Genomic DNA, 25,000 nt, shown 5'->3' with positions numbered 1-25,000 from the left:
GCTTGATGGCTAGTGAAATCACTGTGGCATGGAACAGCGCCCCCTGGCCCACGGTATGCACTATACAGAACGATACAGGGCTACATAGGGACTAGAGGAATCCACAAAACGACAGGCCTACACTGCAGACTACAGACTGCTGTTAAAAGCAGTAGGAATGAAAAAGCAGGTCAGAAAACAAATTCTATTTGAACTTCTGAGATTAAATGACGTAATTTTATAGAAATCCTTCCGTCAATAACACGCAGATGACTGAATCACTACTGTTCGACTCAGTTGACTCACTGAGGTGAGTCAGTTCAAAAGAACTATCAGGAAGGACAGTGACGTCACACATGCAGCATGGCGGCCAAGGTGACTCTGGTTTACACGGCGTTTGACTAAATTTAGCTTTTTATTTAAACTCACAGCCTGTTTAATATCTAATCATTGTCGGGAGTGGTAGATGTGGGGAGTAGGGGGTCGCTGGGGTCGGGGGGTCGGGGTGTGTGGAGATGTGAGCTGTAGCTGCAGCTGGAGGCTTCAGTCCTGCTTTCAGAGCCGCTTTAAGCAGCTCTCAGTAATGAGGTGAAGCCGCCGCCGCGCCGGGCAGAAACACGTTTACTCCCGGTTCTCTGCGGTGTTTTGTGCAGAGCTGTTCGCTTCTCCTTTGTCAGGATTGAATAGGTTGTGTTGAAAACGTGCTGGTATTAGCGCTCCTGCTGACCGCGGTGGAGCTTGAATTTGTGTGGTTGAAGCGAGTTTTGGTAAACTAACTACCTTGTTTTAGGCAGTAAAGCGTCGAGGTTAGCTGGTAGTTGTGAAGCCTGTTTTATCTTTACTTGCTGTAGTTCTTGTAAGACGCACTTACGGACCTTAACATGTCCTTGTACTAGTTGTGTTGGTCTTGTGGTGTCGGATCTGCAGGCTGCACCGAGAGGCCTGAGCTCCTAACAGCAGTAAGGTTAGTTCTCGGGTTTTAAGTGTTAGTGGTCAGTCAGCTGCAGCTGAGTCAGTGGGTTTAGTGTAAATTGGGTTTATTTGTATTTCTAGTGTTGGAAAGTTTGAAGACAGAACCTACATCTCTTCCTACTTACGTCTTTGAACATGGTATGGTTTAAGATGGGTTTACTTGAACTCTCTGAATCTCTGGATTTTAAAACGGCAGAATTTGCATCTGTTCCTGCCCAGGTGTGAAGTGCAGTCTTGTTGCTTTTACAGGTGCAGTCAACCAAAAGGGCTGATCCGAACGAGCTGAAGGTCATCTTTCAGAAGGTAAGTCTAAGATGATGTTAAACGTTATTCCATTACTGAGTCTGTGACTTTATTCTAAGACATCAACACTGATTTGGCCTAATTTGATTTTTCCTGTTCTCTATTTTCCATAATAGTGTTTTTCTGTTTTTTTTTTGTTGGTGTTTTTGGTTTTGGTTTATCTCCCCTGTCCTTCTTCTATGACCGATATATGTTTCCGAATGGAATGATATTTTATCGGAGGTATAGATGAGTATCAGGTGGGAGGTTTATGTGTGGTCATTTATTTATTTCATTTTATGTATATAGTGTACTTTCATGTCATGAAATGAAGAAAGGTGCTTTACATTCTGAAGTAATAATAAAACAAAATATAAATAAATTAGTCAAATACAGTTAAGAGATAAAAAATAAAAAATAACATGAACGATGTAGAAAAAGCAAGAACTTACTTTTATAACAGAGTAAAAGAACAAAAAAAGATGTTTTAATTTTTCTTAAGAACGGCTGAGTTCCTCAGTGGAACAGGAACATTCTCCTGTCATGGGCCATAATGAGCTAACGTGATTCAGCCAAAATGTGCTGTATATTGTTTATACTCATCACTAGAATTAAAGCACATCATGAGTGTAAAGTTGTTTTTTGGTTTGTGAGAAGATCCTGCAATACACTTGAGTTGCATCATGTCTTCGTATACAATAAGTATCTTAAAGGTCCATGTGCTACATTTTTGAAGTCCACTTCAAAACTTATGATGTGTGGGTTTACCTACTAAAAGCAGTCATAATTTGGTTTTTCGTAACAAGTTGTAACCTTTCTTTATCCTTTAGTGTTTGGCTGCTTGTCTTACTGTGCCTTTAACATGTAATACAGTCGTATGCAGAAAGATAAACCGCCTTGCTCAAATTATGTTTTGTTGATTTGTAAATGAAAATAAATTAACATACCCTCTTCAGGGAACAATATCACATTTTTAATGGTCATCATTGTGTAACAGCATGTTTTTCTAAGGATATTATGTATATGTCAGTACTTCTAGAACACTGAAAAGCTCCATGTATCCTAAAATCATTAGACCTGTGATAGAGAGTAAAGAAAGAACCAGTAATGGCGTTACGATACATATGTTAATATAACTTTTTTTTTTTTGGATATAGGGTTTCTTATTCAAATGTTCTGTTAAACTTTAAGTGGAGCAGCAGTTACAAGTTAGTGCTGCTCCGTTTATGGTGGAAGGAAAATTTTAATAAGCTGGTGAATTGTAAGCCAACTTAGGTCTTGGTAGCTATTTCTCTCAGGGCAGGTTAAATCAGTAGTAGGTTAGGATTTTAAACAAAGCATTTACCTCAAACTTTGACTGCTGCTGATCACATTCCTGATTTTCTTTCTTCACCTCTTTCCCAAGCAGTTTCACTGGAACTAAAATAGGTGGATCATACAGGATTAAAGTGGCCTTGATTTGCTTTGTAGTTGGAGCTGAAACCTGTCGTGTTGGAAATATGAGGAATTCTTTGCCACCGTGTTTTTTCTACATTGCAGCCTTTCAAGAAAATGCTTGTGAAGATTGGCAGGAGAAATGCTTCAGCATAATTAGGGCTTGTCAGGAAGCATCTGTTCAGGGGACATTGTACAGCTGGTTAATTTTTCTTTAGCATGTCAGTAATTAGTTCCTCTGGATTGTAATATAAGAAAGCATAACCGATCCATTGACTGAGAAATTGTGATTATATAAATATAGTAGCATGCAAAATAATTTAGTGATGTTTAACATTTTAAATTTCCAGGCTTACGACATACCAAGAATTTTTATTCAGTAACTACATGGGAAAAGAAATTAAGGATGCACTAATATAGGTACTGTGGGCCAAGGCCTATATCTGATATTTTTCATGTACGTATCTGCTGCAAGCGACGTGAATACAAAAACATTTATGAAATATAGAGACCTGCTTGGATTAACATTACAGATAAATATACTGTTTTTTCCTATCAGGTTACAAATGCAAATATAAACATCTGCCCAATGCAGATATTTTTAAAGTTATCTGTTTGTATCACCGTGATTCTGATATTACTGTGCATCCTCAATATAAATGTACTAATGCAGATTTATTTTCTTGGGTTGGTTTCCAGGACAGAAAATCTCCATTCAGAATGTCGTGTAGTCAAGTGTTAGACTTAATCCATCTTAAACAGACCCCTTATTGTTATACGAGTGAGGAATCCTGGATCCGACAGCAACTCCTGGCCATTTAAGGGGCTAATGGTTTGAATTAAGTTGCTGATGCCTATTAAATGATATGTTGGTTAAAAAGGGCTCAAATCCTGCATTATTCTTTTTTTCTTTCCTAAGGTCCATGTTTAATGTTTGTGTAGCTTTATAAACCAAGTCAGTTGTAATTTGTTTTTACATAACTATTTTCCAACTTTTCCATCTTTTGTTACTGTACATTTAAGACTGATATGTTAATGTGTTCTGTTTTGATAAACTGCCCTGTATTGTGGGTAAAAACAATAATAATAATAAGCTTTATTTATATAGCACTTTTTCAAACAAAGTGTGAATGTAAATGCAAACAGTAAAAAGAGTAAAAACAAAAAAATGAAATGGAAACATTTTAAAAATGCAAGTGGAAGCGGTAAAATGAATAAAATGTTAATTAAAAGCTAATCTAAACAAGTGGGTATTAACCTTCCTTTTAAATATGCCAGAATCTTCCAGAGCACTCAGGTCATTAGGAAGGGAGTTACAAAGGTTAGGGCTATAATGGAAGAAGGCCACTTTACCACTTTTGTGCCAAATGGCCAGTACAGCCAGCATGTTCCCGTAGGCTCATCTGAGGGCTCTTGAGGGGACTTACCTAATAACCATGTCACCAAGGTATTGTGGAGCGTGACCATGGAGACATTTAAAAATCAGTAAAAGAATCTTAAAATCGAGGACAGGTCAGATATGATCCCACCTTTTTGTGCATGTCAGGATTCTAGCTGCAGTGGTTTATAACCCTCTGCAAGCTGGAAGTAGAGCTCTTGGGTAGATCAGAGAGAAAAGCGTTGCAGACACAAAAGCATGTATAAGTTTCTCACTATCGGCCAGTGAGATCATTTACACACCCTGGAAATATTTCTAAGATGAAACAGTGCTGTTTTGCAGAGATGGCTAATATGGGTCTTAAAGCTAAGATCACTGTCGAAAGTGACACCCAGGTTTTTGACTGAGCTTTTAGTTTTCAAAGACGGGGCTTTTAGGATAAGGTGATAAAAATTCAGTTTTCTGTTAAATGATTCCTTTAAGTAAACTTTGTAACCAGCATAGACTGCGTGTAATTAACAAGGACAGATTTGTAATAAACAGATAAAATGTAATTTAGTAAATGCTGAAAAAGTTGCTGGAACTTGTGTAAATACGATCTGTCGCTAGTGCTCTGATACACGCTGGTATTTTGAGCTTGGATAAAGGATTTATGTTTGTTTCTGGAACCATATCATTTTCCTGAAAGTTGGACTTGCATTGCCGTTGTGCCTTAAAACATGCAGCTATAAACTAGCCAGAGATTATGTTGTTAGTCTACACTGATGTTGAAATGTTGTTGGTAGTCGTTCATCATGTTGAAGTGTGTAGTGTGAGTGTTATTAAAAAAAGTGCTGTGCAACAACTTCTGGTTCATATTTGGGGCTTTCCTCTGATTTCTCATTGCTCCAGTTGAGGAAATCCAAACGGCAGGAATGTTTACTGTGCTGCTGTCAGGCCTAAATGGTTTAAATATTTGTTATTCTGTTTTTGTATTTTCCTGTGAGCAGTTTTTGCAGATATTAGTCTGCTGCACTGCAGGAAATAAACCAGCACAAATCTTTGTTTGTTTTTTCTCTGTCTCAGTATGCGAGTGTTGTGGATAAGGATGGCGAGAGGTTTATGACCCCCAGTGATTTTGTGCAGAAGTATTTGGGCCTCCACACACAGATCCATCACAATCCCAAAACTGTGCAGCTGCTGGCTGGAGTGGCAGATACTACAAAGGATGGGTAAGAAATAAATCGGCAAGACATAAAACACACACATCCTCAAAAACAGTGTAATACATGCACCAGACAGTGAACAGGAAAGTCAGTATAACCCGGATCCCAATATCTCTCCTACTGATGTAACACTTACTTTGATGATTTCTTTTAAAGAGTTTGACGTAGCAAGTAAACAACATTGAAGTCATATTTTCTATAGACAAGTAACTGTATAAAAACAGACAATTTTAAAGTCAGTGGGCCAGATTCATAAAACTCAAATATAGTACGGTAAATAAGAGATATTCATAAAGTCACAGTGTCGATGATTGGCACTGCTGTTAAACTGTGTGATATTTTTCACCCGTGTCCTAGGTAAGAACCAATCAAAATCCGCAGGTAGATGAGGTCATACATATTAAAGACCTACTGCAAGTGAAGGTCCAGTTGGCTGCAAGAATAAATATGGAAAATGAAAACAAAGAAAACCAAAATTCTCAGAAGGAGAGCTAAGAATTTTACAGGGATGAAGTGCTAACAAATAATAGTAAATTGTTTGGTAAAGATGCTTTTAATCAAGAGACAAAGTTCTTCAGCAGAAAATTAAAAAAAGAGACGTTTTATATTTAAACAGCACTGAAAGCCAGTGGTCGGAAAAATACATTAATGTTGGAATAAATTAGTTTGTTTAACCATTTTCAGACCTTTGCTTGACACCCCCACGTTAGTTTTAGTTATCATCCAGTTCCCGGTTTGGCTATGTAATGACATGTGTGTGTATGTATGTGTGTGTATGTATGTGTGTGTGTGTGTGTGTGTGTATGTTTGTATAAGATGGAGAGATCCATGTTGCTGTTACTTCATGTTGGATTGTTTCTTGCAGGGTTGCGGCACTGGGTGTATCAGTGAGAGGTTAAGTGTGGAAGTAATGAATCCTGAGCTCCTTTACCTCTACTTAGAACTTTAAACTTGTAATTTAGCCTAAATCTGCAAATCTGCCAAAACTACTCCTCAATATTATCAAAAAAAACTTTTACATCCAAAGCACTCTTTCTGGAGGCATAACTGCGATGAGATGCATGAAGTAATTAAGGATAACATGCTGCATGTAAAATTCTGTATAAAATGTACTAAAACATATTTCAAACGTGAATGTAAATTGCAGTATTTGGTTTTATGTACTCTGCATTATTGATGTTATACTTATATATATATTTTAATAATTGCATATTAATTTTTTTTTTGTCTGTTGCAGCAAATGTGTGTTGGTATTCACAGCAGTGTCTGTTTAATGTGCGCGCATGTCTCTCTCTCCCCAGGCTGATTTCGTTCCAGGAGTTTTTGGCCTTTGAGTCAGTCCTGTGTGTGCCAGACGCACTCTTCATTGTGGCCTTTCAGCTCTTTGATAAAACTGGAACTGGAGACATTTCCTTTGGTGAGTGTGTGTCTGTGTATGTATAGGAGTGCAAGAGAGAGAAATACGGCAAACTTGTTTAGAGGTTGAGGAGATGTGCATAAACAGCGCAATATTCCAATTTTGTTTAGTCTTAACATGGATGGTAAAACAAATAAAAAATAAATAAAATAAATAAAAGCAAGCACAAAAAAATAAGCAGACACAGAAATGTGATTTATATATCAGAAGTAGAATTTTTAATTACTGTTCACTGAACAAAAAGCCAAAACGTTGGGGTGCATAATTATAGTTAACATTGCACTAGTAAATAAGATGTTTAGCACTGGTGTGAGGATATATATATATATATATATATATATATATGTATATATATATACGGTCCAATGCAAAAGTTTTAAGCATCTTTAAATTGTTTAGATCTAATTATTTGGGCAATAAGGCAATAAATGTCCTGTGAAAATTGTTAAGAACATGAGAAACAAGAATTTCTTGTTTTTAAAAAAATAAACAAAAAAACAAAGAGTACTTGTTAGCTTGTGAGCTGGTTGGAAGAACAGTGGTTTGGTTCCAAATTTCTCGGTGACGCTCCCAGACGTCACTAGATTTGCTTAAATCTATCTCAGCACGCTTCATTTAACTTCATGAAGCATTTGTTAGCCAAACTAGGCTTTGGCTCCTAACAACAGTTAATACGGGCTTGAAAATGAGACGAGGTTTGGAAACTTTTTTGCTATAAAAAAAAAAGTTTTTTGGATGCTGCTTGTGTGTAAAGTGCTGTGTGTATATGTATGTTTGCAGAAAACGTGCGTGATATTTTCAGTCAGACGACGGTCCATCATCACATCCCTTTTAACTGGGACTGCGAGTTTATTCGTCTTCATTTTGGCCATGACCGAACCAAACATCTCAGCTACCTGGAGTTCACCCAGTTTCTACAGGTACACATGCAATTACGTGCTGTAATTTTTTTTTTACACATTTAAGAAATTTTTAGAATAACCTAGACTCTTCCGTGTTCTGTATTTGTCTAATGTAGAATTAATCTGAAGTCAGAATCTTAACAAGCAGAAAAATAAAGCTGTCAGTCAACTCATTGCTACTGATTTGAAGGAAATTTGCGGTCACTCCTCTGTTCCTCTGATGTTCCGTAGGAGCTGCAGTTGGAACATGCCCGGCAGGCCTTTGCACAGAAGGACAAAGCCAAGACTGGAGTGATCTCAGCCATGGACTTCAGTGACATCATGTCCACCATCAGGCACCACATGCTGACTACATTTGTTGAAGAAAATCTGGTCTCAGTAAGTGTCAGGGTGTCTCTGTGCTTGTGTTCCTATATGTCTAAGTGCCTGTGAATGTGCTGTTAAGGCAAAGTTAGAGGTACAGTTAAACCCGAAATTATTCATATATTCATTTATATATATATATATATATATATATATATATATATATATATATATATATATATAAGGGGTGGGATTCTCTAGGCACCTCACAGTTCGATTCGATTACAATTCAGAGGGCTGCGATTATAAAACGATTATCGATGCATCTCGATGTATCTTTTTTTTCTATATAGCATTTATATTTTCTCACTGTGTGAGCTCAAGTTTCAAGTTTATTTGTCATTTGCACAACATGTCAGGACATTTATGCATTGAAATGCTTGTGGTGAAGCTCAGATAATCAATCTACAGAAAGTAAATAAGTAAAAAGAAAAATACAAGAAAAACCAACTGAAATATATTAAATATACACAGAATATATACAGAATGTAGAGACAATATACATTTTAAAGTGACTAAGTAACTCGGTGTTGTTGTTATTTAAAAGGACTTGGTACTTTTAAAGCAAAGTATTTGTAATGATCCATAATGAATTTACTTCCAATATCTTTTATAATAAAACAAATGGAAGTGATGAGGCCAGTGAACTAGAAGACCCTCATTCACTGCTCTTGTTTGGAGCACGAGAAGCTGCACAGTTACGGTGAAATTAGATTCTGTGGCAGTGGGTGTCCACGCAGCACGTTACAGCTATTCCACCCATTTCTTTAGTGATTTTATAACCCTCGGTTTTGGTCTTGTTGTAGAGAGTGGGGTGAGGGGGATTGCTGTGTCAGTAAAGTATCTTTGAGACGGGACGTGTGCAGCATAGTGCGAAAGCCCTGTTTCGCAACGACTGAGAACCGGCGTGCAGACTGCAGGTCACATAGCAGTGATGCGTTATTCGCATTTATAAGCAGTGCAGTTGGTTTCATGGTACGTTAAATCTGCAGAGAGACGAGAGACTGTCTGAGAATGATCCACCACCCAAATAGTACCTGCTCAATGAGGGTCCATGGGGGTCCTGACCACTGAAGAACAGGGTAAAAGGGGGCTAAAAATAGTATGCAGAGAAACAGATGGACTACAGTCTGTAACTGTAGAACTACAAAGTGCACCTATATAGTAAGTGGAGCTGATAAAATGGACAATGAGCGTAGAAACAAGCTGGTGGTCATAATGTTATGCCTGATCTGTGTGTGTATAAAATATATATATATATATATATATATATATATATATATATATATATGTATATGTATGTATGTATGTATGTATGTGTATATATATGTATGTGTGTATATATATATATATATATATATATATATATATATATGTATGTGTGTATATATATATATATATATATATATATATATATATATATATATATATATATATGTATTTTTCTTCTTTCTTTTTTTACGTTTTTATCAAAATGCCATCTCCAAAGTTTTCATACCCTTTGAAATTGTTGCAAAGGTTTTGAGAATCTGCAAACTTCTGTACCATTCCAAATGGTCATGGTAATTTCTGTCATGTTCTAGAGCATTTTAATCATCTATAAATAACAGCTGATTCAGTAGTTCTTCAGTCAGTTACTTGTGTATTGCAAGTCATGGCTTAAACTGAAGAGCTTAGTGAGGACCTCCTTTTGTGCATTGTGGCAGCTCACAACACAGGGAAAGGCTATAAAGCAATTTCAAAGTTTTTTCAAGTGCCAGTGGCCAGAGTGCAAAGAGTTCCATACTGTGAAAAATCTGTGTTGTAGGAACCCAAAAGTGACCCTTCCGCTGGCAAGAATGGTAGTGCAAGAGGCCAAAAAAGAATCCAAAGATCATCAGACAGCCTGCAGAAAAACTTGGCCTTGGGCAGCACTGGACTTTGCAGCAAGACAATGATCTGAAACATACAGCCAAAGTGGCCAAGAAATTGTTAACAGAAAACAATATCAACATTTTGGAATAGCCCAGCCCAGCCCAGCCCAAGGCCTGGAGATTGTTGCAAAAAGGATTGGTCCAAAATCCCAGTGGAGACGTGCAAAAAGCTTGTTAGTAATTATGAGAACTGTTTCATTGCTGTAATGGCAAATAAAGGCTTTGCCTTTGATTTCTTAGTGAAGGTAGGAATCGTTTTGGATGTGACATTTTTTTGTAAAAATGTGAAAAACAAACAGAAGTTATTATTTTCCTTTAAATCTCTACCACAGTGTCTTAGGGTCTGTCATTTCCAGCCAGAAGAAACCTACTAAAAAAAAAAAAATCACTGTAAATCAAAATTTGGTATGGGTATGAATAATTTTGGGCTTAAATGTTCACAGTAATGTAGTTTATGTATTTTTTTTTTTTGTTATTCAGGGACTTCTATATAGCTTAAAGACGGATTGTCTAAACTTCACATTAACAGTGGTCTGCCTGTAGATGAAATACTGTAGGTCTCATTTTTCACCACATACAACATCAGCAGTTGTGTAATTACTTTTCCCTGTTTCCCTGCATTTTAACAAATTTTGACATTCGAGGACCCATAAAAGTTAAGGAAAATCACAAATAAGGAGAAAACAAGGGGAAAAATGGATTTCGGCCCACATTATAGTTTGTTATTATAGGTTTACTTTTTTTTAGTCGGCAGTACTGTTAGTAAACGAGTTAACTCTTCAGAGGAGCTAACAGACGAACACAGCTAACAGTACAACGTTCTGTGCTGATGAGGACTGTTGTCGTCTGACAGGTGGACAATGTAACATTCACTGTTTCTCTATTTCTGGACCAACCTAACATCAGCTAGAGTAGGTAGCCCGATTAGTAATCAAGCTACAGTAGAGCCTGTCACGTCCTTAACAACGTGTCCTTGGCAATGTGCTGATGTTATGGCACTCCATTTCATAGTCACTAAGTGGAATATCTGTAATTAGTGGCTAATACAAGTGAACTCACCAGATTTAACTGTACTGTTGAAAGAAAAAAAATGTTTTACTGAATTGTTTGTTGTATAATTTTAAAAGGAAAATAAAACAAAAAAATGCCCAAAATAATGATTTTAGGATTCAGAGACTGGGATCTCGAATGGTTAAACAAGTACCCATACACATCCCTAATAATTATCACAATACATTTAAATTATAAATTTCAGTCAAGTTATCGTTGTCTGTATGTGCATGTGCTACCTGTAAGAGCTGACTGCAGCTTTGTAAATATGACTGGCACAGCGCGAGCACCGTGAACTCTGCAAGCTTCTAATTCTGCCAATATGACACAATTGTCTAAAACTCCCTTTACTGAAGAAAAGGCCCCATCTTCACTCAAACATGCCCAGTTAGAAGTCCAGTTATTCCGGTGGGGGTTTTATCTTGTCTTCCCGTTGGTAGTAAAGTAATGAGTAGTCGGATTCGTTTTTCCAGGAAGTAGTAAGTAATCCTATTACAGTTTGAGAAAAATAATTAGAAATTTATAATGTTTATCTTAATCTTTTAATTTCTCCACCACTGCAAGCTTGTTGTATTTCATGCATTTTGAAGCTGAACACTGAAAGCAGTGGAACTTGAAAAATACCTGGCTGACTTTACTGTTCCATTTTAGCTAGCATCAGAGTCTCTATTGCGCTAAAAGTTATTTGTCTAAATATTAAGTGAAACATTTGATATGAAAAATGTTTAACCGTTATAATAAATCTTAGAGACAGAATCGGAATCAAAACTAGACAAGTCATTCCTGGTATAACCAAATCACTTCTCACTGTTTTTAAAATTAATTCACGATACCCATCTAGTTATGAGTGACTCTTAGGCAGGTAAATACAGCAGGTAAAAGTGGCCCAAATTTTTTTGTTTGGTTGTTTACATTATCTTTTAAATGTGATCTGTATGTGACAATCTGAACAGATCAGCTCCTAAACTGAGCCGCATGCGCCAAAGAACAATGTGTCACGCTGCTTCACAGCTCATCCAGAGGTAAACAATCACGACCGCCAACAAACGCCAGTCGCTCCCGGAGGATCAGCTTCATCTTCACCAGCATCACAGGAGCCATCATGACGTTCCGATGGCTGACAGCTGGGCTCATCACCCAGAATGTGTATGAGCTCGCCGTAAGAAGGGCGCGGTCACTTCTTTGGTTCTTTAAACTTTTCTTTCAGACTTTTAACTGTTCTTTGACGCCGAAGCTTCATAGCTGCAGTGCAGCGTTGCCCGAGTGGCCGACCCAGGCAGCCATGTACAGCGTAACAAACACACGCAGACTGAGCCGCATTGCTGCATGTCGGATATGTATCGGACTTTAGTACCACACATAAGTGTCTCAATTCGGAATTGAAAATGTCATTCAGTGCTTTTTCTTGCTGACACATCTGTGTCACATATGAAAAAAAGATCTGATTTGGGCCTCTTTTACCTGCTGTGTAAACGTAACCTAACAGACGTGTGTTTCCTCCTGCAGGTAGCCGGGGGTGGAACCTCTCACATGGTGAGCTTCTCCTACTTCAATGCCTTCAATTCACTCCTCAATAACATGGAGCTCATCCGCAAAATCTACAGCACACTTGCCGGGACCCGCAAAGACACACTCGTCACTAAAGGTACAGAAACGGGTATCTGTGCTCCAAATCTGAAATGGCTCTCTACTTTCTACATAGTGCACTACACATACTACCAGCTGAGGCTTTTACAACCTTTATCTTGTTTCATGTATTCAGCTCTTTGGAGTTCATCCATTTACTTTCATCAGAAGGTTTTACAAGTTTGCCATTTGATTTCTAAAGCCTACAAGGCCACATGCTCCAAAGAACAAAACTGTTACTGTACTCACTTACTACACAGTACAGTGCAGTATATCATCTCTTGTTTTCTGGAAAGTAAAGCTCTATTTAAGCAAGATGGCTAATAAGCCAGTTTATGCAAATAAAAGTCAAAAAGCCATAAAATACACAAAATGACATCGTAAATCAGAATTATTTAGATAACAATCAGTAGTCAACAGAAAATTCGAGAATGTGACAGGCCTAAACATACAGTAATTTAAACAATGTCGTACATTTTTCAGTGTGAATTTTGTGTAGTATACTAGTGTGTGGTTGTTAGGAATCTCTGTTCTCTCCATTTATGCTGCTTCATATGGATTGTCAGTTCTTTTTCTTAACCATTTTAAGGTTGACTGACCTCATAACTACTGATGATTGTTTTTGGAAGATTGCATTGATGTCCCAGTTAGAGATGGAGCTGCATTGGTGTGAACTGGGCTGTAACAGGGCAAGACTCTCTAACCATGTGTTATATATTTTGCCCTCCTCTCTGTTGGTTTTTCTCTCTATATCTCTCTGTCCATCTGCCTTTCTCGGTCTGTCTGTAGAAGAGTTTGTTCATGCTGCTAATAAGTTTGGTCAGATCACTCCCATGGAGATTGATATTCTCTATCAGCTCTCAGGCCTCCACTCTCAAACCGGGTAAGTCCCTCTAATCATCTTTACCAGTTTCTTGTTAAAAACATAAAATGGGTGTAAAGAACACACCTCAAAGTGAAGTTTTAACAAATCAAAACAACTAAATAGTAGTACTTTTATCTGTCTCTATAAAGCCGTGGATACACAACATGACTTCTAAAGCCCTTAGCATGGCATCTCGCGCTAAACGACTGGTTCCTGCAGATTTAATTGAGCAAGTGAAAGATTGGCGATCACACGCTGCACAACTTTTGTTGAGGTGTTGCTGAACCGAACCAAACCTGCTTGAACACATTCTTCCGTTACTAGGAGAAGCAATTAAACAAATGTGGATCAGCTTTCTGCTGTAGCTGTTTGTGCTGACACAGTAAAGAAGCAACAGCGAAACATACTTAAGTGAGGGTCATGAATGTAAAAATCTGATTTGTGTGGTAGTTTTTAGGGGTTTTGATGCATGTGCACTGAATTTTGTTCAAGCCTTAATCTCAGTTTATTAAAAAGCTTCACATGTTCACCATTTTCTTTATTTATATTCTGTATTTTCTTCTTTCATTGCCTTTTGGAGGATTATGAGTCAGGCCAAAACATCAGATGTGATTTGTGTACTCTGGCTTCTCTGAAATGTGACTGCGAGTAAAAAAAATCTGCATCTGTGCCCCTCATACACTACCAGATTTTTCTCTCCCAGTCAGCTACACGGCTGCTCCAAAAGCTATAGACTAGAGCCAACTGGCACAGACTCAGCCGGGCTCAGAATTGGGGCTAAAATCAGGGTAAAGGTTGTGTAGTGTCACGCTTAATGCACTGTTCTTATTGTAGATCTGCAGATCAACACATCTGCAGTAGCTAGTGATAAAATTAGTATTAGTTAACTGTTAAAAAAGGGATAAAACAGTATATTATTTGTAGTGCTTCCTAGGAAAAGGTGGAACAATGACAAGCATAGAAACAGAATTGTGGGATTTTTACAGGCATCTCTTTAATAGAATTCTATTTATGTTTTTTTCCTTCCTTCCTGTGTTTTGCAGGAGGTTGAACCTGGCAGATATTGAAAGGATAGCTCCTCTGGAGGAGGGTGCACTGCCCTATCATCTGGCAGAAGTACAGAGACAGGTAGGTGGAAGAAGGGGCTGTCTGTGTGTCCAAACACTTCAAGATCTGGTCTTGTGGCACACAAAAATGAATAATTATACCATGTCAAGTTTGTAGGCAGCTGCAGTTTCATGCGGTTATCTGAGATGACCTGCTTGGCTTCATCATCCTCTGTTAATTTGTAGCCGATTATCACATCTCGCCAAATAAAAAAAGATCCAGAGACATAAAAGGTCTCTCTGTTTTTCTCTCTTTCTCATAGATGCATGGCGATGCTTCTCGTCCGGTGTGGCTGCAGGCTGCTGAGTCAGCATATCGCTTCACCCTAGGCTCCATTGCTGGAGGTGAGACATAATACACAGACCAGAGCATTTAGTGCACTAATAATAAACCAGAATTTTCCAACTCCAGCCCTGCACGTGCGTCACATCTTCAGCTAACAAAGTATGAATCAAAAGTGTGCTTCTGGGATGGGCAGTTTGGCAAAAATGTAGTGTAATATCACTTGACTCTTGAAGACCTTCTCATGATACATGGTATGCGTCTCAATATTTTTTGAGGTTAGTGAACAAGTTGTAATGGACAAAATGCCACAGCAAAACAGTAGTGCCACCTTAAAAAAGAAAAGCTGAAAAACAGAAATACTATCAGTATAATGATTTTTTATTCATTTCCTGTATTACTCGGCACTAAATCATTTTAATTTTTTATGTATATAAATATATATATATATATATATATATATGTGTGTGTATGTGTGTGTGTACCGATATGGAAGTTGCCGGCCGATGCCGATTCCACCTGGATTCCCGTGACAAAGCAACATTTTAATAATATTTCCATCATTTTAAGCAACCATCTCCAGATACCAATGATTCTGATATCATGTATCGCTTTGCTAGAGCAGGAAAACACAGACCTTGCAGTGCAGATGGACCAAAGGACGGAACCTGGACTAAACATTCTTATAATGTCAGTTATGCCATGCAGCCTAAGACATTAATCAGAGCAACTTGGCTTGTCATTTTGAGGTGTAGTCTGCGTGTAACAAGTGGGTGAATATAGTGTCAGGAGTTTAGCCTCCCACAGCTTCAGTTTCAGCCTTTAAAGCACTTTTAAATACTCTCATAGGACAAGTTTCTACCTTACTGTAGATCAGTGCTTTTATTCTGGTCAAAATAGATCAATATATGTGTTTTATTGAATGTAAACCTGTTTGAACTTTTGTGTGTTTGCGTGTGTTTGTAGCTACGGGTGCCACAGCGGTGTACCCTATCGACTTGGTGAAAACTAGAATGCAGAACCAGCGCTCCACTGGCTCGTTTGTAGGCGAGCTCATGTACAAGAACAGCTTCGACTGTGCCAAGAAAGTCCTCCGGTACGAGGGTTTCTTTGGCTTCTACAGAGGTAAATTGCTGCATCCCTGTAATATTATAGAAATTAAAATTCTATAAATGCTTTAAGGTGGAAGTGCTCAATCCAGCACATTTCAGCCACCCTTTAATGCCCTTGCTCACTCCCCCTGTTCCTAGTGTTGTCACAGTAGTTAAATTTTAGCTGATGCTTGTCTTTTTTAAATAATTTAATTTCATTGTCTTTTGTGTTCATTGTGTGCAACTGTTAAAGAAAGACCTAAAGTGGTCAAATTTACTGAAAAGTATTGTGACCTGATGCATTTTCCTTTTCAAAGTGGGGAAAAAAACTGAGGACAGAGCCATTTTTAATCAATAGTTGTAAACAATTGCAATAATATTTGTAAAAAAATATGCAAGTGCTTGATATTTCAAAACCGTAACATTTGGTTTGCAAACTACTCCATCTGTTGTAAATGACAGCTGATATAACTTCATGTTGCTCTGCTGGCTCGCTAGTTAGCAAGCTAAAGGCTACATGACTTAAACAACAAAAAAAGGCACTACACCACGGTCCCAAACCAGAGATTATAGTCAGACAATTCAGTTATTCATAAATATTATGTACGTTATGTTAAAGCTTTTCAAAGAAATGTTTTGCCTTACATTTGCTTGGCTAGCTAATTAGCTCACTGAGGCTAGCCTAGCTGAGGGTGAGTGCATTCCAGTAGAAAAATCCACTCACTGCCCCCTCCTCTCCTTCTGCCGCGAGTGCACACTTGTGTAATGTAGGTGTGACGCACATCCGAATGGTGAGTTGGTTAAGGCATGTTAAGAATCGCATTGAAGATGGTCCCTCTTTCACTTCTACGCCAGATTCAAACACACCTGTGGCAGGTAAAAAGGAAGCAGTAAAATCTTAATTATCTGTCTCAGGTGTGTTTGCAACTGGATAAGAACAGAAACGTGAACTGGACGAGAAATCCTGAGGACCGAGAAGAAACCTTGAAGACTTACCCTGAATTTTACATTTTTTACCCCACATGTAGTCGATAAGCCAAGACAGGCTTGATATTTAAGTTTTCCTTCTTTGGCTTTGCACTGGAGCTGCAAGGCTAATGTAGTAAACAGACAGATAAATGATCTTCTGAATGAATCTAATGTAACTCACCACTTAACACTGCAAACTGAACGCAAGAATTCATCACACGCTTTCTTTAAACTGCAGTTGTTCGACAATCTCAAACGCCTTGAAGGAAAGATTTTCTGCAGTCTGAACTGTATAAAGCAACAAAGAAATGTTTTTTCAGCTTTTTCCAATTGAAAAAATTCCAGTTCCAATTCAAGCCACATTTGTAGGTGGTTTCGAATCTGAGTCAGATTTTTGGATGTGCGGCTCAGTTTGACTTGTTTGATTTGGGCACAGCGGTTCACTGCATTAGAAAGTGCAACAAGAAAGTCAGTGTTGCATATTCATCTCATATAGTTTAAACTCAGAGAGCAAAGCTTTTATCAGACGTTTAGGTAACACATTTTTACTTGGCATGTTGGAGTTTACAGTGATGGCTTCGTTAAAAGATTTGAACTTAAAGCCTGTTCTGAATATCACTGCTTCAGCCTAAAGCTTGATAGTAGCACGTAATTATGCACTTATTATGGTATTTCTGATGCTTTAGCATTTTGCATTAAACTGACAATAGTATGTAACAGTTTAAAAATAGTAGCCATCTTGAAGACTAAATTTTGTCTGTACCTTTGTTTATTTTCATAGATAACAGTATGTCATAACATTTGTAGATTAAGCTCATTTTACTCAACAGTTGTTGATCCAAAGTGCTGCACAGCAATAAAAAACACACAAGAATGTAATTAAAACACGAAAGGACAGTTGCAACAAATATAACCTGGGGTGAAAATATAGTCACAATAGAGAAACATGATACCACAAGCACATAAAACAATAAAACGTGAACAGCGGCTTCCCAACACAAACACAGGTGCCATCTTGCTCCCTGCGTAGGCTGAATGACTACATTTGGGGTAAAAAAAAAAAGAAAGTTGGGTAAACTAGATTTTTTTTTTTCCCCTCCTCCTCCACCAGACTCTTGCTTTGTGTCATCTTGTTTTGTATGTTTCCATTAGGCCTTGTGCCCCAGCTCCTTGGTGTGGCTCCAGAGAAAGCCATTAAACTCACTGTAAGTCGGCCTTAACCACATGAGCCCTGATGATTCATTAACTTCTCTGAATGGAGTTTGGGAATTTAAGCTTGTATGTCTTTTTCCTGTAGGTGAACGATTTTGTGCGAGACAAATGGTCCGAAAAAGACGGCTCCATCCCTCTGGCAGCGGAAATCCTTGCGGGTGGATGTGTGAGTACTGCAGTGTGAGGTGGAGCTCACGCAGGGATGACGTGGTGTACATGCAGTGCTTTAAAAAATTCAGTAGTTGAGTTTTGCTGTTTTGCAATGTTTGTATGTGCAGCTCTGGGCCTGGCAATACAGTGGTATGTAGGGTATCCGGTGCTTTACCAACATTTTTGCTGAGACTGATTTGTTGATTTATATAGCAAGTTGAACTGGTTCATAAACACTAAAACATCATGGTGAGAAAGAAAAAGGAAAGAAGCATGTAAAATGGAGCAAAAGCAACAAAAATGCAAAATATTCTAGGTATCATTGCCCATCAACCCATAATTTTTCTGCTTTTTTGCCTGAGTTTAAAAAATCTGACAATTGAGAACTGACATTTACACTATATGGCTAAAGTCAAAGTCAAATCAAAGTTTATTAATGTAGCGCATTTTACATTTAACAGGTGATGTCACAAAGCAGCTTTACAGAAAAATCCGGGTCCAAGCCAAAATATACTGTAACGGCCTCCACTCTTCTGGGAAGGCTTTCCACAAGATTTTGGAGTATATGTCTGTGGGAATTTATGCCCATTTAGTCAGTAGAGCATTTGTGAGGTCAAGCAGTGACCCTAACCCAACTCCTGTAAAACAGCCCCAGACCATTATCCCTCCTCCACCAAACTTTACTATGGACACATCCTGGTAGGTAGCGTTTTTCTGGCATTCGCCAAACCATCCATCAGACGGCCAGATAGTGAAGCATGTTTCATCACTTCAGAGAACACATGTCCAGTGCTTCCAGTCCTGTGGCATTGCTCTTTACGCCACTCCAGCTGACGCTTGGCATTGTGGATCGTGATCTTAGGCTTGTGGCTGTGAAGCTTGGCTGTGGAAACCCATTTCATGAAGCTCCTGACTCACAGTTCTTGTGATGTTGCTTCCAGAGGCAGGTTAGGATACTGTAGTGAGTGATGCAGCAGAGGAAAAGCAATTTTCACATGCTAAGCTAGGAGTGGGGAATATGGCCAAAATATTATCACAGCATATTAAGATATTGTCATGATAGCTTTTCTGAGATTTATAAGTTAGTACGGACAAAATGGAGCCTTTAGTGCCACATAAAAAAAACAAACTTCATAGTACTGAATCCAGTTAAACGAGTAATTATGATCTCTTTGTAAGGAATCATGCAGTTGGTCAGTGTTTTAAGTGTTGATAATATCAACAACATTCTCAGAAATGCATATTGTGACATAATTTATCACAACGAAAAAAAATATTAAGTTGATATTAGTTTAGCTTCTTAAAATCAGTCATGAGAGTTCTGCTTAGTTAAAGCAAATTTTTTAAGCAAAAAACAAAAAATAATCTTTAAAAGGGGCAACTTGCCCCACTACTCGGGCACGATGCCTCCCTTCCTGTAGTAAGACGTCTTGGGTCAGTCTTGGTTTTACAGAATGAATAATGTTTGAATGAATTTGCTGAATGAGTTAAAAGACCAAATTGATCGATATGGCAAAATGATATCTTGATACATAGGCAATACACAATATGTATCACAGTATTTTGTTTTTCTAAGGCTTGATGAATTGGAACAGAAAAGTTCCAGTAGTGACACAAAAAAATTAAGTGTGTGTGTGTATATATATATATATATATATATATATATATGTATATATATATATATGAATGTGTGGGATTTTTGTTCACAAGATATTTTGCTATTGTTATTGTTGCTATTGTTGTGCATTTCTTTTGTGTCTCTTCCATTGCTCGTGTAAATCTTTAACCTCGCAATGATTAAGATTCTTCAGGAAACCAGTTTAACAATGATTGGATTTTATTAATTTTGGTGTAATTCAGAATTATTTTATAGTACACAAAAACATAGTAGTGGAATATAGATATAAACACTAAGATAAAATACACCAAGCTATTATAATAATATTGTACATATTAAGTATTATTAAATGTTATTTTTGTAGCTGATTTTTATGTTCACTGCATGTGTGTTGCCACTTTTAGATTGTAGTATTGAGGATGTTACTTTCACATTGATGTGTTTTTCAGTGTATTTATAACTCTTTCTGTAGAGACATTCTAAACTTATATTGTGTTAACATGTCAATTTTAGGCTGGTGGCTCTCAGGTGATTTTCACCAATCCTCTGGAGATCGTGAAGATCCGTCTGCAGGTTGCTGGGGAGATCACCACAGGGCCCAGAGTGAGCGCGTTAAGTGTCGTCCGTGACCTCGGCTTCTTTGGCCTCTACAAGGTACGCTAGCCATGCGAAGTAATGATTATTTCTATTGTCGATTTTTCTCTCAACTATAATTCGAGCAATCGACTAATCTAACTCCTCTGCTTTCTTCAGTTCCTCTCACTTTGCCACCCCAGTCATTCTGTGTTCCATCTGTGCGACTAGTAGTTTCTTCTTTTGTGGTCTAATGAAACAGTAGAAGCCATATTGGCCCCTAAACTTCTGACTACAATCTTTTAGAATCACTGCGTTGATTATATGAACATAATGTTGTTTTTAGTAAGTGATAAATAGACAAGCAATGCATTCGTGTTTTCATAATCAGTGTTATCAATTATTAATCCACGTTATCAAGTAAAAATTGTACCACTATGTGCATGTATGGATATATGTCCCGTTAGTGATGTGAGTGTGTGTTTGTGCAGGGTGCTAAAGCCTGTTTCCTGCGTGATATCCCCTTCTCTGCCATCTATTTCCCTGTATACGCCCACACTAAATCTTACCTGGCTGATGAAGAAGGCCGACTTGGGGCTCTGCAGCTGCTGACCGCAGGAGCCATTGCAGGTAAAGCTGCCCTGGACATGTCAGCCTTTTTTTCCCCCCTTATCGTGTGTACACATATATATGTGTGTGTGTGTGTGTGTGTGTGTGTGTGTGTGTGTGTGTGTGTGAGTGAGAGATTGTGTATATTTGAATTCAATAATTTAACTGAATGAATCAGTTCAATAATTGAATTCTCCAAGTAATGCCGGACGACTGTTGGATAATTTTGACTTCTTTGAATTTTTGCTTTCCAGGTGTCCCTGCCGCCTCATTGGTTACTCCTGCTGATGTCATCAAAACACGACTGCAGGTAGCGGCACGTGCTGGCCAGACTACATACAGTGGAGTTATTGACTGCTTTTGGAAGATCCTGAGGGAAGAGGGCTTCAGAGCCTTCTGGAAAGGAGCAGGAGGTAAAAACTCACACACTCCCATTAAAATGTGTACAAATTTTCTATTTTTATTTTCTGCTTGCGTAATGTTAATGACACAAATGGACAAAATTCAGACTTATCCTCGTAATTTGAGGGATACATTAAAGAAGCAAACTTCAGTTACAAAACACGTCTTTAATTACGAATAGAACGTTCCAAAAGTGTCCTGAAAAAACTTTTAAGCAGTTGTAAACATGCCTGAATCTCTCTCTTTTATAAATTTTTTTTTATTATTATTATTTATGGAATTTTTTTTTTTTTTTTACTTTTCCAGCTCGAGTCTTCCGCTCCTCTCCACAGTTTGGTGTGACCCTGGTCACTTATGAGCTCCTGCAGAGGTGGTTCTACGTTGACTTCGGAGGGCAGTGAGTGTTAACTTTTTTTATTTATTTTTTTAATGCAGCATTGAAACTCTAGAGTAAAAATAACTAATTGTCTGTTAAGTTGGAACTGATATGAGTAAAATATAACGTTTCAACAAGAATTGTTTTATTTAGTATATCAAAAAAAAAAAGTGCTGTGTTTCTTGTGCTCAGTGCATCATCAGAGCTAATCATGAGGAGCTACAGCTCTGTTTCAGCTGTTATTGGTTTGAGTTAGAGCTTTGAGTGGCTGTGCTGTGTGAGATCTGACCTGTCTTTCTTCTGTCCTTCTAGCCGTCCGTCTGGTTCTGAGCCAACTCCGAAGTCACGGATATCAGAGCTGCCCCCGGTCAGCCCGGAGCATGTGGGGGGATACCGCCTCGCTGCAGCCACCTTCGCCGGCGTGGAGAGCAAGTTCGGACTTCACCTGCCAAAGTTCAAATCCTCTGGGGTCGTGAGCATCCAGCCCAGCAAGGAGGAGGCACCAGCCTCCTAAAAAGCCCCGCCCACTCCTGTCCTGTCATCCAGTGGCTGCATGCCTCCATCATCCAGGCTGTCACTCCATTTTCTCCTGTTTTATTTTTGGTTTGTTTGTTTGTTTGTTTGTTTGTTTGGTGAGGGAGATGTGTGGGATATATTTACCATTTTCAACCACTCATCAGTGCCTGTTCTGTAATAACTGAACATTTACTAATGGATTACTTTCACACTCCAAATGCTGGTGTAAATGCCAGCTGTGCATTTCCTTTTTCATCTGAATGAAAAAATGAAATGACCGTATAAAGTATCCACGAGGCCACTGACCAATCATCTGTTATGTGGCTATAATGAACTTTTTTTTGTTTTGGGAATGTTTTAGCAAGCAAACTCCTGGGGAAAAAGGGTATCCCACAAAATCCAGGGTGAATTCAGTTTGAGTGGGATGCTAGGAGAGTATTCACCAGCTGTCAGCTTTCTTAATGATGCCGTTTTATGAAAGTAATGTCCTAAAATATATCTAGCATGAAATGAACAATTCCGGTTGAAAAGCAATAGTGATCCAACCATTTTATTAATTTATTTCTTTGTTAACATTTTCCTCTGATTATACATGGACACACATTTCTAAGTAATTAATTGAATTGGTTAAAATTAAAGCGACAATCATTTTTTGTAGTCCGTTTGTTGATTGGCTTTCTACTGGTTTTGTGACTGGCCACATTAGAATTAGAATTTCGCCTCCATGAGCCTTTTCCCTTGGACACTGTTACATTCCAGAACTACTGCTGTTGAGAAATGGATCACCTCTCCCCGAATACTACTTTAGCATCACATTTTAATGCCAAGTTCCTAATTTATGACCCTCATAGACGCAAAACAAATGTGTAATGCAATAGAACATAAGGATTTTCGAGCGGTTTGTCCTTTTAACTTTTCATTCAAACGAAGGGACATAAAAATCAGACAGCACAAGCAATGTTTCCTTTCCATTTCCAATAATCAGAGAACATTAAACAAGTATTTTAAGGAAATTATGCTAGTGCAGTCTCATTTTTCCCTCTGTGTTCCTAAATTGCAGTTCAAAAATGTTCCTCCCCAAAAAAACTAAATAGAGACATAATAAATAAAAAAAAATTGAAGAGCATGTGCATCATTTTCTTTTTGTCTTATAGCATAACATGTGGCTATTAAACCAACATTTAAAGCACATGATGCTAGTGCTGTCTGATTGTTTTTTATATTTATTTTTTTTTAATCTAGCCGTCTTTTTATAAGGTCCATTTGCATTAGATTTAGTGATCATGTCTGTTTAGTGCACACTCAATGCCTGCAAATATGTCCTGCGGTCTTCTATCACCTTCAGAGGACTTCGGAAATGGCCAGTAAACGTGTCTCTATACAGTCAGGCAGGCAGCAAAAACACAACGCTGCTCCTCGTGTTCCACTTGACCTGAATCCACCCTGCATGTGTAAATGCTGCATTTAATCTGCCTTTTTCCTTCTCAGTCTTATTTTTCTTCGCTGCCATTAGGAAGTTCCTCCTGTGTTAAAGAAAGCATGCAATAGTGCTCCTCATGCTTTTCTCATCATGCTCTGCGTAGCTTGCACATGCCCTGTACATATTTGTACATCTTTTTTGCACAGAGATGTGGGAGAGAGAGAGAGGCAGTCATAGTCTCTCGCCCTCATTTCTGCCTCATACTGATGGTGTACAGAGGTTTCCAGATTTACTGATCAAAACAAAAGCAAACAAAATATGTATCATGGATAATCTGATGTTTAGAAAATAATTTAAATGCATTTCAGTCTTGTATTTTATGGAAGTAAATCATACGGTTGAATTTTAAACCAAGACTTGGTGTTTTACTCATTTTATTCGTTTATTTGTTTGTCTGTTTCCAATATCAAGTTTTGTTCTCATCATCCACAAGAAACTTCAAACAAGTATTTGAAGCAGAGTTTAGGTGCTGGCGTTTGTTCAGCTTATTAAAATTCCTACTTAAAAAGAGAAGAAAATGCAGCTTAGAAAAATGAAAATACAGACATTAGCAGTGTAGCTTTGGTTCAGAATGGATCTATAGAAAGTATCAACTAGATGAACACAAAAAAGATAAACATGAAATTTGTACATGGATTAGATTTAAAACATGACTGTGTCTATAAGAAATCAAGCTGATACAAAAATCTTCCATATCAGTGAAAGGGTTTAAGTGGCAACATAAGAAGTTCACAATGAGGAATTTTAAGTCTTGGACAAATACACTTCAATCCAAACATGGAATAAAGATCATCAATTATTTTACTTAAATATAGTATTAAACAGTGCTGATGATGTGGTGGGTATTGCTGCTATTGTAGTAAACAAACCTACACATTGAGGAGCTTGTAAGAAATTAGAGCTTGAATAAGCTGCTGAAGACCTTTATGAGGAAAAGTACAGTATGAAGCTTGTTAGTTGTGATTGTGTCTAGTGGATTAATGTGAATTATAGCTCTAGGCGTTTTCCCAACTGTCTGAAAAACAGCCGAGTCAACAGGACCTGACTAACTGTAATGGTCAAAGTTTCTAGCTAAATACATCTACCTTCCCTCTCCATGTCATACACAACATTTATCTGCTTATAAATACTAACATTATGACCTTAAAATACATTTCCCAACTTCCACTTGCTGTTCCACATTACAGGGAAATCCTTTCAGTGAGTTGAAAGAAAACTCTAGATTGTCG

General features: G+C 37.9%; 1 protein-coding gene across 3 annotated transcripts; it reads left to right on the top strand.

The window, feature by feature from the left end:
- The first annotated feature begins 313 nt into the window (after positions 1-313).
- On the top strand, positions 314-24,127 carry slc25a12 (solute carrier family 25 member 12). Of its 3 annotated transcripts, XM_036569741.1 has the most exons (19): positions 463-943; positions 1,033-1,089; positions 1,201-1,254; positions 5,111-5,256; positions 6,552-6,667; positions 7,448-7,587; positions 7,801-7,947; positions 12,402-12,540; positions 13,311-13,404; positions 14,430-14,514; positions 14,756-14,837; positions 15,742-15,900; positions 17,988-18,040; positions 18,133-18,213; positions 20,329-20,469; positions 20,880-21,018; positions 21,252-21,410; positions 21,706-21,796; positions 22,088-24,127. In XM_036569741.1, exons 2-19 carry the CDS (start codon positions 1,087-1,089, stop codon positions 22,287-22,289), a joined length of 2,031 nt encoding a protein of 676 aa, XP_036425634.1. In that variant the 5' UTR covers positions 463-943; positions 1,033-1,086; the 3' UTR covers positions 22,290-24,127. The 3 variants fall into 3 exon arrangements, with proteins under 3 accessions (XP_036425632.1, XP_036425634.1, XP_036425633.1); XM_036569739.1 differs by lacking the exons at positions 463-943; positions 1,033-1,089 and adding an exon at positions 314-354; XM_036569740.1 differs by having other exon boundaries at positions 463-1,089.
- Positions 24,128-25,000: the final 873 nt, after the last annotated feature.

This window comes from Colossoma macropomum, unplaced genomic scaffold, assembly GCF_904425465.1.
Source record: "Colossoma macropomum unplaced genomic scaffold, Colossoma_macropomum, whole genome shotgun sequence".
Lineage (NCBI taxonomy): Eukaryota > Metazoa > Chordata > Actinopteri > Characiformes > Serrasalmidae > Colossoma > Colossoma macropomum.
The sequence above is the reverse complement of the archived record's forward strand: the minus strand, read 5'-3'. Positions and strand labels throughout refer to the sequence as shown.

Bases quoted from the DNA above. Each gene is read 5' to 3' on its own strand.
- slc25a12 (XM_036569739.1), top strand. The intron at 14,838-15,741 runs GTGAGACATAAT...GTGTGTTTGTAG, and splicing joins CCTAGGCTCCATTGCTGGAG to CTACGGGTGCCACAGCGGTG. The intron at 18,214-20,328 runs GTGAGTACTGCA...TGTCAATTTTAG, and splicing joins AAATCCTTGCGGGTGGATGT to GCTGGTGGCTCTCAGGTGAT.